The sequence below is a fragment of the Chenopodium album genome, chromosome 14, assembly GCF_948465745.1.
Source record: "Chenopodium album chromosome 14, dcCheAlbu1.1, whole genome shotgun sequence".
NCBI lineage: Eukaryota > Viridiplantae > Streptophyta > Magnoliopsida > Caryophyllales > Amaranthaceae > Chenopodium > Chenopodium album.
Window position 1 is genome coordinate 37,527,451 of NC_137847.1, and position 12,340 is coordinate 37,539,790.

The following is a 12,340-nucleotide window of genomic DNA, read 5'->3' on the forward strand; positions in this document are numbered from 1 at the left end:
TGGGGAAAATCATGAGGATCCCATTGCACATCTTAAGGAATTCACATGATATTGTAGCACCGTGAAGGCAAATGGAGTGACCCCGGAGTAAATTCTTCTAAGCATGTTCAAATTTTCTCTTTCGAGGAGTGTAAGTGATTGGCTTGATAGGTTGGCTCCTAACTCATTGACAACTTGGAATGAAGTAACTTCAGCATTCCTTAGAAAGTTCATACCTCTTAGAAGAACGGCGGAGTTGAGGTCCAAAATTTCAAACTTCAAACAAGAACCCGATGAGTCTCTCTATGATTCTTGGGAGAGGTTCAAGAGCTATCAAAAACAATGCCCACATCATGGCATGGAAGATTTTCTCTTTTTACATGGGTTCTATAGGGGTCTCTTGAGGGCGGATCGCATACTATTGGATGGAGAATCGAATGGAAAACTCATGAACAAGCCACCATTAGAAGCACTCCAAATCATTGAAGACGTGGTGCAAAACTACACCGATTGGAGTTCCGATGAGAGGAGCACCACTAAGAAAGGAGGAAGGTATGAGGTTAGTGCTATCAATATGCTTAGCTCAAAATTAGATGCCTTTTCCTCTAAATTTGACCAAATGCAATTTTCTCCTCCTCCTATCTCCCCTCTCCATAACTCACATGCATCTAATTCTTCAAATGATAATGTGTCTATACAATTGATGTCTTGTGTGTGGTGGTGAAGACCATATGTCTTCGGAATGTCCCTTGTTGAATGAGCAAAGTTCCCCTTCCCCTTCTATGGAATAAGTAAATAATGTGCATGCCAACCCTAGGTATGACCCCTACTCCAACACCTATAATGAAGGATGGAAACATCACCCCAATTTTGGTTGGAGAAGTGGCCAAACCCAAGGGAAAAGTAGTGATCGAGGTCAAGGTCAAGCTAGTGGTAGTGGTAACTATGTGTCTACTAATCAACGGAATTATAGAAATGACAATAGGTACCAACAAAAAGGCCAATACTCTTTCACTCACAACCCACCCGGTTTTAATGGAAGCGTAAGACCAACTATAGATCCTATTCTTAAACCACCACTTCAAATTCAAGCTCCCCCTCCTCCTAAGTCTAATTTAGAAAGCATGATGGAGCAATTCATCAACACCCAAACTAAAAAGACAAATGGCTTAGAGGAAAGTTTAAAACAAATGCAAACCCACAATAATATATTGGAAAATCAAATGGCCCAAATAGCTAGTGCCCTTTAAGGCAAGTCTAGTACCTCATTGCCTAGTCAAGGTCTAGATCCTAGAGACCAAGCCAATGCCATTGTAACTAGAAGTGGGAAAAGCTTGGGGGAAGTCCAAGGGAAGGGAATGCAACGTGACTTAGAAGGTGAGAAGTCAAAACAAAGAGTGATTGAGATGAGTAATTCCCATGGAGAGTTGAGAGTGAAAAAAGAAGATGAAGAAGAGAAAAACAAAGAGAAAGAAGTTGAAAAAGAAAAAAAAAAGAGTGAAATCCCGCTTCATGTGGCAAAGCTTCCTTTTCCGGGAAGGTTCGCCGAGTGTAGACTTGATAAACAATTTGCTAAATTTTAGAAGTCTTAAGAAAGCTTTATGTTAACATTTCACTCACTAATGCTATAAAACGAATGCCAACTTATGCTAAATTTCTTAAGGAAATCTTAAGTAATAAAAGAGAAGTTGACTTTGTGGAAACGATTAATATGCCGGAAAATTATAGTGCAATTACTCAAAATAAGTTGCCCACTATGCTTAAAGATCCCGGCAGTTTTTCTATTCCATGTGCTATTGGTGAAATGGTGATTGATCGTGCTTTATGTGATCTAGGTGCTAGCATAAGCTTGATGCCCCTCTCTATGTGTAAAATACTTGACCTAGGAGAGTTAAAACCTACTAACATTTCCCTTCAATTAGTCGATCGTTCGGTTAAGATGCCTTTAGGAAAATTAGAGGATGTCCCCCTTAAGGTGGGTAAACTTTAAATCCCGGTGAATTTTATTGTGCTTGACATGGATGAGGACTTGAATGTCCCCATAATTCTAGGTAGGCTTGTTGGAAAAGAGAAAGTGGAATTTAAATTGAACCAAGTTATGAAATGTCCTTCCAACATGGATGATTGTATGAGAATTGATATTGTTGAAAATCTTATTCATGAATCCATACAATGGCATTTGATAATACTAATGATTCTCTTGAGATTGAACTTGAAAGCAAAGATAGGTTTTGCAATAAAGACATGGAAATGAAGCCAATTGAGGAGAATCTTGACTCCACTACCATGGACAAGGAAGAAGCAAGCCTTGTGATTGGAGAAGAAGCAGTCAAAAAGGAACTCATGAACGACAATGGCAAGGAATGTCCAAGTGTAGAGCTAAAACCTCTACCATCCAACTTGAGGTATGACTTTCTTGGTCCATCTTCTACTTTTCCAGTCATTGTCAATGTATCATTGAATGAGGTTCAAACCTCAAAATTATTGGAAGTCTTGAGGATGCATCGTAAAGCTTTGGGATATAAAATTGATGATTTGAAAGGTATAAGCCTAACTCTTTGCATAAATCAAATTTCATTGGAGGATGATGCTAAGCCATCAATTTAAAGACAAAGAAAGCTAAATCCTCCGATGCTTGAAGTGGTCAAGAAAGAGGTTCTTAAACTACTTGCCGCCGGTATCATTTATCCTATTTCTAATATTAGGTGGGTGGCACTGGTGCAAGTAGTCCCTAAAAAGAGGGGGATGACGATGATTAAAAATGAAAAAAGTGAGCTCATCCCTACTAGAACCATTACCGGTTGGAGGATGCGTATAGACTATCTTAGGCTAACACATCCACTGAAAAGGACCACTTCCCTTTGTTTTTTATTGATCAAATGTTGGAAAGGCTAACGGCTCACAAGTATTTTTGTTATCTTGATGGTTATTCGGGGTTCTTTCAAATCCCAATTCACCCGGATGATCAAGAGAAAACAACATTCACTTGTCCAAATGGCACCTATTCTTACCATAGGATGCCATTTGGTTTATACAATGCCCCTGCTACTTTGCAACGGCGTATGATGGCAATTTTTGGGATATGATTGAAAAAGAAATGGAGGTATTCATGGATGACTTCTTGGTGGGGGGAAGTTCTTTTGATGATTGTTTAATTAATCTCACACGATATTTTAAAAAGTGTACGTGAAGAGGTAAACCTTGTCCTTAATTGGGAGAAGTGTCATTTTATGGTTCAAGAAGGCATTATTCTTGGCCATAAAATCTCTCATGAGGGGATTAAGGTTGATAGGGTTAAAGTGTATGTAATAGAGAAGCTCCCACCCCCTACAAATGTGAAAGGGGTGAGATCTTTCTAAGGCCATGCCGGTTTCTATCGGCGTTTCATCTAAGATTTCTCTAAGATAGCCAAACCTCTTACTACACTTATTCAAAAGGAGTGTGATTTTGTATTTGATGATGCTTGTTTAGATGCATTTTGTACGTTGAAGAATGCATTGGTCTCGGCACCAATAGTGCAAGCTCCGGATTGGAGCCTCCCCTTATAGCTTATGTGCGATGCAAGTGACACGACGGTTGGTGCTGTGTTGGGGAAAAAGAAAGAGAAGAGGGTGCACTTGATCCACTATGCAAGAAAAACATTGAATGATGCACAAAAGAACTACACCACAACCAAAAAGGAGCTTCTTGCGGTAATCTATGCATTTGACAAGTTCCGCTCTTACCTCTTGAGTTCAAAGACCATTGTCTACACTGACCATTCAGCAATCAAGTACCTCATGTCCAAGAAAAATTCAAATCCTAGATTTATGAGATGGGTGCTTGCTCTGCAAGATTTTGATATTGAGGTGAAAGACAAGAAGGGGACGGAAAATTCGGTGGCGGATAATTTTTCAAGGTTGATTCTGAACTTCATACTGGACTTTTGAACTTTTCAAAATTTTCACACTTTAGCTTTAACTAAGCACAAGTGATCATATCACAAACGAAGTTTCATTGTCCGACTCTAGCCTTTGAACCTTTAGTTTTCTTACATCGATATGTATTCGACCTCGAGTTCGCATCATCATTTCTTTAAATGGTGACTTTGTCAAAATTTTCAAATTAGAATGATATTTGCATATATCAATAGATTCATAATCTAAGGATATTGAAATTCCATCCCTTTGGATCTTCCGCATGCAATGCTCATTTTTCATTCGAATTAATTGACATTTTAGAGACAATTATATACTTATAGAAATGGTTTAATTATTTCTATCATATAGAACTTTAAACCTATTTAGTTTTTCAAAACACATTGAATGGTATTTCGATAATGGCAAGAATAAATAACATTTACTTAATTCTAAGCCACAACTAGGTAAGGTGAAAATAAGATTTTACTTGTAAAGTTGCAACTTTTGCTTCTAGACTTGTAGATTTTACTTGTGAAGTAGCAACATTTGCTTCTAAACTTGTAGATTCATTTCTCTCTTAGCCATACTTCTTCATTTACTTCAACCACATTCTCAATGAGAGTGAACTAAACATGACATCGCATGTCCAAGAAGTAGTAATATGCTAAATCAATTTCTATAATATACTTCTTTAATTGGAACATTTCCATTCTTTTACCTTCCAACTGTATGAGGTAGTTTCTAATCAATTGAATGTGGTCCATTTAATTTGAAACATTTGTTATTCATAACAACTTTTAGCATGTAAGTAGTTCTAGGTTTGAGAAGTAGCCACTTGTTTGAATTTCTTGGCCTATAACTACTTAATGCAATGCTCACATATTCCTAAACCTTTCCCATTTGAGCCACTTAAAACATTTCTCTTAGGTTCAAAATGATGATTTGCTTAACTTTTAAGCACTTTTCATGATTTTGCTAAGTCTATTCATTCATTATTCATATTTGAGTTTAATCAACTATTTAACTCCATATGAAATGGATGAAGAATAATATCATTTGATCGACTTTTGATCATAAAAATTTCCAATCACTTTCTTATATTCAATCATATTGAAGATAAGAGATTTTATTGGACTTCTATACTTGTCCTTTAGAGGATTTGCACCTCTCATCTCATTTTAACCTTTGAAACACTTTTCAAAATGAAGATGTGTTGGCATTTTACTCAAACATTTTGAATAAAACCAACTTAGACATGTGACATGGGTTTCTAAAACTTGCTTTTAGAACCATCTTAGCAAAATTGGAATATAGGTTTATGGATTATCTTTTAACCTTTTGAGAACGTTTCTCAACTTTATTTTCAATCGAGGAGATTGTGTATAATAATAAAATTAGAAAGAAATATTACTTATAAATGCAAAATTCAATTATGTTTAATAAAATTTAAAGTACCATAAGCGAATTAATTTGGTAACTTTAAAACACTTCATTCAATTAAAATGATCCCAATTTGAAATAAGTGATTCCTAGACCCTTTATTTGTGCAATAATTGACTGGACTTTGGCCCTAGCATCAACCATTACATTTTCAAGGTGAGTAAACTCTTTACTAATTACGACTCTTGTAACTCTTGGTTGAATAATTAACCATCACATGTTTAATTATTAGCCTTTGCTTCAAGGTTCTAAACGCTTTAGGTAACCTTGTTGAGTATAACCAATTAAAATTGTAAAACTTGATTTACCCCAACTCTCCCAAGATATAAAATGACACCCAACTTTGGCATGACCTATCATAAATATCAAAGGTTTATTGGGTTTTTAATTGGAAAAGCAACCTCAATATTACTGGGACCTAGATTTATTATGTTATGATTAATTTAGTGAACTCTAGCGCATCATCACAAACATCAATAAAATCTAACATGCATAAAATACTGAATGCATAATATAGTCATAGCATGGCCCCTAATCCTAAGAAAACTAATAAAGTAAATGCTCCCACTTGAGCCTTCATGGATCTCATCCACCTCGCTCATTTTGGCCTTCACTTCATGGGCTTCTTGGATTAAATGCAACCTGTGATTCTACTCTATTCTATTTACTACTTAAATAAAATAAATAAAATTACAAAAATACTTTATCAATACGCAGACCGTACTTTAGATTACAAAAATACATCACGATGCGCAGATTGTATTTAGCAATCTACTAGGCCATACTAGTCATTATATAGCAACATATATAATATCATATATTATAAAATTTCCACATAATAAATCACTCATCATGCTTTCCTAAACTACAACATCGAATGTTCATAATTAAGGAAATACGGCACCTAAATATCTCATATTTTAATTACTTCAATTAGATAATATCATATATTATTCATGATCATCAATAAAATATCATATATTTTAAATTAGGCATGAGATAGAATCAAATCTTATTTTAAATAAAAAGATAAATCATATTTATCCTAACAAAATTAGGAAATTCTATCCTAATTACTAGCCAATCACAAAATTTAAATCAATTATATCCTAAAATAATTATGGGATAATCACATTATTTAAATCAATCTTTATCCTTTTGGAATATGCTCAAAATATCCTAACAAATCCTATCTAATATTAACCACTTTAATTATGGATAATCATCAAAATTAACAAATTTACATATGGATAACATCAAATTTAACAACTTTTGAAAGATTTGATTTTATCCCAAATAAAAGATTTTATTTCAAAACAATTCTATTTTATCCCAAAATAAATCATATTTATCTGAAATATTTAATAATAATAATAATTTTTTTTTTTGAAAAACCGTGTACCAGCCACCGTGGTGTGGCCAGCCTAAGCTGGCCACAGTGGCCGTACACTTGACGGTGTACGCTGCTGAAGCAGCAGTGCCGCGCAACACTTTGCACGGTGCTGCTGCTGCTCTTTTGCTCTCGGACCCCTGTTGCCCCTGACAGGCTAAAGTCGTAATCACCTAATAAAAAATAATATCTAATCCACTAACTATGTACATAGAGAAGAAAGGTCGAACCACAGGGAAACAAGTCAATTTATTCCTAATAAATCTATATAATCTAGATTATCAAGTAACCAATTTGTTATTATAAAGGAGAACTAAACTACTAGTAGTAAAAGTGGAAAGGAAAAAAAGTAGGAGAAAAATCAAGGAATAAAAGACCTAGGGCATAGGTTCACCAATAAATAATATTCCAGGGTAAAACATAATAATCAATCATCAATGCATCAATTAATCAGATCATAAAGGGCTTTCGCTACGTATTACAATCACAAAATTAATCTACCGGTATTAAATCTCATCTCTCAAATCTCGACTTAACCATTTATAAATTAACCTGCCTATTGAAACTAGACCTAAACATCAATTCTCATCTCTCGAATCTCGAATCAATATTGTCAAACTCATGCATAAAATATTAGGCCTAATCTAGTCACAGAGCATTAAATCAATAAAAAGGAAATTAATCTAGCATTGACAATCAACAACGATACATTACCCCTTCATATTATTTACGGATCCCCATAAACCCTAGAAAGAAAACTACATAGACATAATTAAATATAAACTAAACAAAGTAGTTAAAGGAGACATGATGAAAGAAATAAAGTAAATAGCTGAGATTAAAGAAAAAGAAATGGTTACCAAATTAATCAGAATTAAGGAGTTGAATTAAGAACAAAGTTAAGAACAAAGTTGTAGAGAGAGAAAATAATCTAAAAACTAAGTAGAGAGAGAAAGTCTAAGAGAAGAGGTCCTAAAACAAAAAGCATTAAATCGTATTTATACAAAAATAATCACTCCTAAATAAAACTAAGATAAATCGCCGAAATCAGCTCCTAAAAACCTCGCACCCGATCGGGCAAAGGGCTGCCTGATCGGTCCCGCCTTTTTCCAATATGAGCATCTCTCGCGCCCGACTGGGCGCAAACTAATCTTCCTCGCCCGGCCGGGCGTGCCTTCAGGCGGTGCCTATTTTGGCCGGGCCCGGACACTTGGGCAAGCTTGGACTTCTCGATTGGGCTCCGATTCTTTGGCCCAATCCGGATTTCCTCTTCGGGTCTTGAATACTCAGTCCAAATTCCTCGGAATCTCAAATGCTAAGCCCTTAATCACTGGTTCGATGACTCTAACCTGCCCTCGGCTATAAAAACTGGTCGTGCTCCTCCAATGCTCGTAGTCACTCCATAATATCCCGGGGAAATGCTCCAAAAGTGCAAATCCCTACAAAATCCAACCAAAACTACAAAAACACTAGAAAACACCAATTAGTAATAAAAGTGGCTCTAAAGAGCCAAAAACACTACCAATTATGACCAAGGGACGGGGGCAAAACACTATATAAAATGGACATACCAAACTCCCCCAAGCAAAACCTTTGCTTGTCCCTAAGCAAAGATCTCATCAATGAATAAATAAATACATGCCTCACCCCAAATAGTCAAAATCAAGCACAAACAATTCAACGCAAATCTAATAAACATGTTTCAACATCAACCAATCTCATCCACCCAATTACTCTTCCTCCCTAACAATTTTCAAACAGAGCAAACCAAAAGAGCATATAGAATTCAAGACTAGTGCTCACACACTCAACTCTCATTTATGTGGCGAGTAAAAGATGTACTCGATCGCTCTCCATCCCAACCCCTTTATGTGAATAATGCCCTCCCAACTCACACTCTCGTGTGTTTAAAAAGACAAGCACTCAACCTAGTAGTCGACTCGAAATATGTCAAGTCATTCCTTGCATTGATAAACAACTACTTTCACATTCACACAACTCTATGCACAAGGTTGGAAGGTCTTTAAATCTTATAATGTATGGCTAGGGTAAAAGGGTAGGAAACATTTGGGAAAATGCGAGAGTAAAGCCATGCTAAAAGGGAGCCAAATCCTAATAAAACCAAGGTCAAAAATAAATAATGACCAATCATCTCCAACATACTTAACTCCAACAAAAGTTCGCCAAATATACACCAAACATAACAAACAATCCCAACACTTACAATATCACTCACAAAAGTATAATAATATAGAACTTGAGTGAATAAACAAACTTTATTTTCCAAACTCTGATTTGTATTGAAACTCACTCTTTTTCTTTCTTTCAATCAACCTTCACTTACAACACCTGAACATTAAACTTTTTTCCTCTTTTTGCTCTTTTTTTTCTATTGAAGTTCACTTATATTTTTCACTTTTTTTTCTTGAAATTCTTTTTCTTTTCTTATCATCATACTTTATTTTTTCTCAAGAACATTAAACTTTCAAATTCATCAAAAATAAACTGAGATCAAGAACAAAATAACTTCTCATAACCACTCAAATTGTGCAAATAATAAGCACACTACAAACTCCCTCACCTCACTCACTAATAGCTCCCCCAAGCCAAGCTTGGGACTAGTAACCAATGGGGCAAAATAGGCTTGTAATGTGGTTTATAAACAACAAAAAGTTAAGGCAACAACATGGGCAGCAAAAAGGGAACAAATGTATCTACAATCATCTGAAGGTCACTTAAAAGAACAAATGCCTTCGTCCTCCTCAATGTGCATAATATTGAGTCATGAAACACTACTCATAGTTGCAAATCAATACTCAAATTCATTGACATACGAGGAACTAACACACATTCCTAACCAAATCAACTAGTCAAGCACTATATTCATAAGTAGTTGGACAAAATTGACGCATGTTAGGGCATCCAAACAATCAAAATTCAAATCATGATCAACAAATCCACAATGCTCATCATCATATACTAAGAATCAAAATAATATTTTTCCATGTAAGGGGCACAGAGAAGCATGATTTACAATTCATTGAAATGTATTTTTGGATTTTTTTTATTTTACTAATTTTTTTTTTGTATTTTTCATATAAGAAAGCAATAAAACTATACTAGAAAGCAATAAATCTAATCTAAGAAAACACACCAAAAATAAAAGAAAAGGGAAAAAGAAAGATACCAAATCCAAAAATCTCCCCCAAGCCAGAATCAGACAATGTCCTCATTGGCTCGGGAACTAGCCCAACTAGCTAATCCTCATCATCCTCATCCATGGAGCCGAATCCTCCACCGCTACCACCTGCACCACCTGCACCAGAAGAGCTACCACCAAAATAGTTAGGCTGAAAACCCCCCCAGCAGGTCCCCCAAAAGGTATGTCCTGGCCGTACCCGTGGAAAGAGGAATAGTCAGTATAAATACCACGGGCGGTGGGATCTCTATCGTATCCCTGGGGTGGGGGCTAAAACCAATCAGGGTAAATAGCATCATCGGGAATATTGCCCCGATGAGCATAATCATCATACATAGGATACAGGCTCTACCCTGGTTCCTCTCAAGGTACGCTAATCGCTGGTTAAAGGAGCCTACCATCCTCCTAAGGTCACTATGTGAATACTCTATGCGTCCTATGGCCTGACCTATACTCTGAAGATCCCAGACTGTCTCAGAGTCGCTATGGGGAGGAAGTGGGGTTGTATGAGACATGCGAGGTGGTGAAAGCACTACCTCGGGCTCAGGCTGGGGTGGTGGTGGAACTGGTGGTGCTTGCCCCCTGGCGTGGGCAACTAAAAGGTCATATTTGTAGGACTCTTGCCCAGGGGGAAAAGCGGTCAACTCAGGATTAGGCAGGGGAAAGATAAGCAGTGGTTGCTCCGACCCTGTCCTAATGCACCAGTGGGGGACTCGCTGGCTATCCAAACGTACCCAACCCAAATCCTCAAGGTACCTAGCAGTCATGTAGGTGTCTGGTCCACAGTTAGTAAGACCGTGAGGTCCACTCTCTACAAACCCGACTTTCTTAACTGCTATCCTGGTAATTGGGCCTCCTAGACGAATCGGGGTAGTTGCATGGTTACTAGCCGAGGCATGTCTACCAAGGTGAAAGATGATGTATCTAGCAATGTTTAGTTTACCGTACCCAAACGCATAATGTCCAATTACAGCTAGTTCATTGGTTTGGGCGTTATGCGGCTCATTTCTACCTAAAAAACAAACACCTACAAACCTTTGCCAGATTTTAGGTACAGGGTGATGGATAGGTTTGGCACTAGCATGTTGGGCGTTAGGCGTCGGTACACCAGTCGAAACATGATAGATATCTTCCATTTTATACTGCTCATGCCATTGGATGGGTAATTCAGAATTCAAATCAAAAACTTTACAAAATTCAACAAAGGTTAAAACAATATTTCTGTTATTTAACCTAAACATCAATTTCGGACCATTTTTTCTATTTACAACAGACAAAGAGGAAAGGAATTCACACGTTAATTCACGATAAGTAGGGTAGTGCATATCTAAAAATTTCCTCATTCCTATATCGCTCAAAAAACATTTAACATAATCATATAAACCATAAGATTCAAGAGTAGGGTGGTGTAACCACCGTGAAGGGATTACCTCTCGCCTGTAGAGTTTCTCAAGCCATTCTCTTTGCTCCTGGGTTGCAATTCGAATGGATGGCCATTACGAAAGTTGCAATTCCGGATCATATTGTTAACTTGAACTAGAACTCCTCCCAAGAATCGTTCTTGACCTCTTTGATGCCATACTTGCAAAATGGGTATGATTTTTTTTTTTTGATTGGAATTTGGGAAATTTTGGTATAGAAATGTAGAGGATGAAGAGAGGGTTAGAAATATGTAAGAATTATTGGATTTGTGTGAGAAATGGAGAAGAGATCTTAGAGAGAAGCTAGAGGGTTTAAGGTTTTAGAGAGAGAAAAAATGGTGGAAAGAGAAAGAAATGAAAAAAGAAAGAAGGAAGAAGGAGAAAAGCTGGGCGGAAATATTCGCGCCCGGTTAGGCGATCTAAACTTTAAATTTGCATTGCTCTCGCGCTCGGTCGGGCGACAAAACGCTCAAATTTTTCTTCGACTCTTGCGCCCGGTCGGGCACCCTTCACCCGGTCGGGCGATGAAAAGATTCTCGTGCCCAGTCGGGCGCCGTTCACCCGGTCGGGAAAAAATTCCTAAATTTGAACCCTTAGTCTCGCGCCCGGTCGGGCGGTGCTTCGCCCGGTCGGGCCCGAGACAACATTAGTACGAGGAATTTTTTTCTCTTTTCTCCAAATTTTGCTAACTGTTTTCCTTAAAACCTGTACAGAAACTCAATAAACTCATTAAAATCCCTCCTCTCTCCCCTCACGAGAAAAAGAAAGAAAGCTAGACTAAAAAGCAAGAAAATATGGGTTGCCTCCCGCAAAGCGTTGGTTTATCTAGGTCTCGCACGACCCTCTTACCTCAAGACTAAAAATTAGGACCCTTGGCCTACCGCTTGATCAGGTGGTTTCTCACCCGGTCGAGCGGTGTTTAGACCACGATGCGGCTTCCTGACATGCCCTGTGGGACGCCAATTCACGATCCTCCTTGTCGTGAACTGGGGGTTCTTTACTACTACTCACA

General features: G+C 37.3%; 1 protein-coding gene and 1 non-coding gene across 2 annotated transcripts; one reads left to right on the forward strand and one right to left on the reverse strand.

The window, feature by feature from the left end:
* Positions 1–232: 232 nt before the first annotated feature.
* LOC145580559 (small nucleolar RNA R71) lies at positions 233–339 on the reverse strand. Its single transcript, XR_014099577.1, has one exon. It is a non-coding gene; the product is annotated as a small nucleolar RNA R71 (small nucleolar RNA).
* A 1,276-nt stretch (positions 340–1,615) lies between these two features.
* Positions 1,616–1,969, forward strand: LOC145578016 (uncharacterized). Its single transcript, XM_081635424.1, has one exon. The coding sequence runs from the start codon at positions 1,616–1,618 to the stop codon at positions 1,967–1,969; it is 354 nt and encodes a 117-aa protein (XP_081491550.1).
* Positions 1,970–12,340: the final 10,371 nt, after the last annotated feature.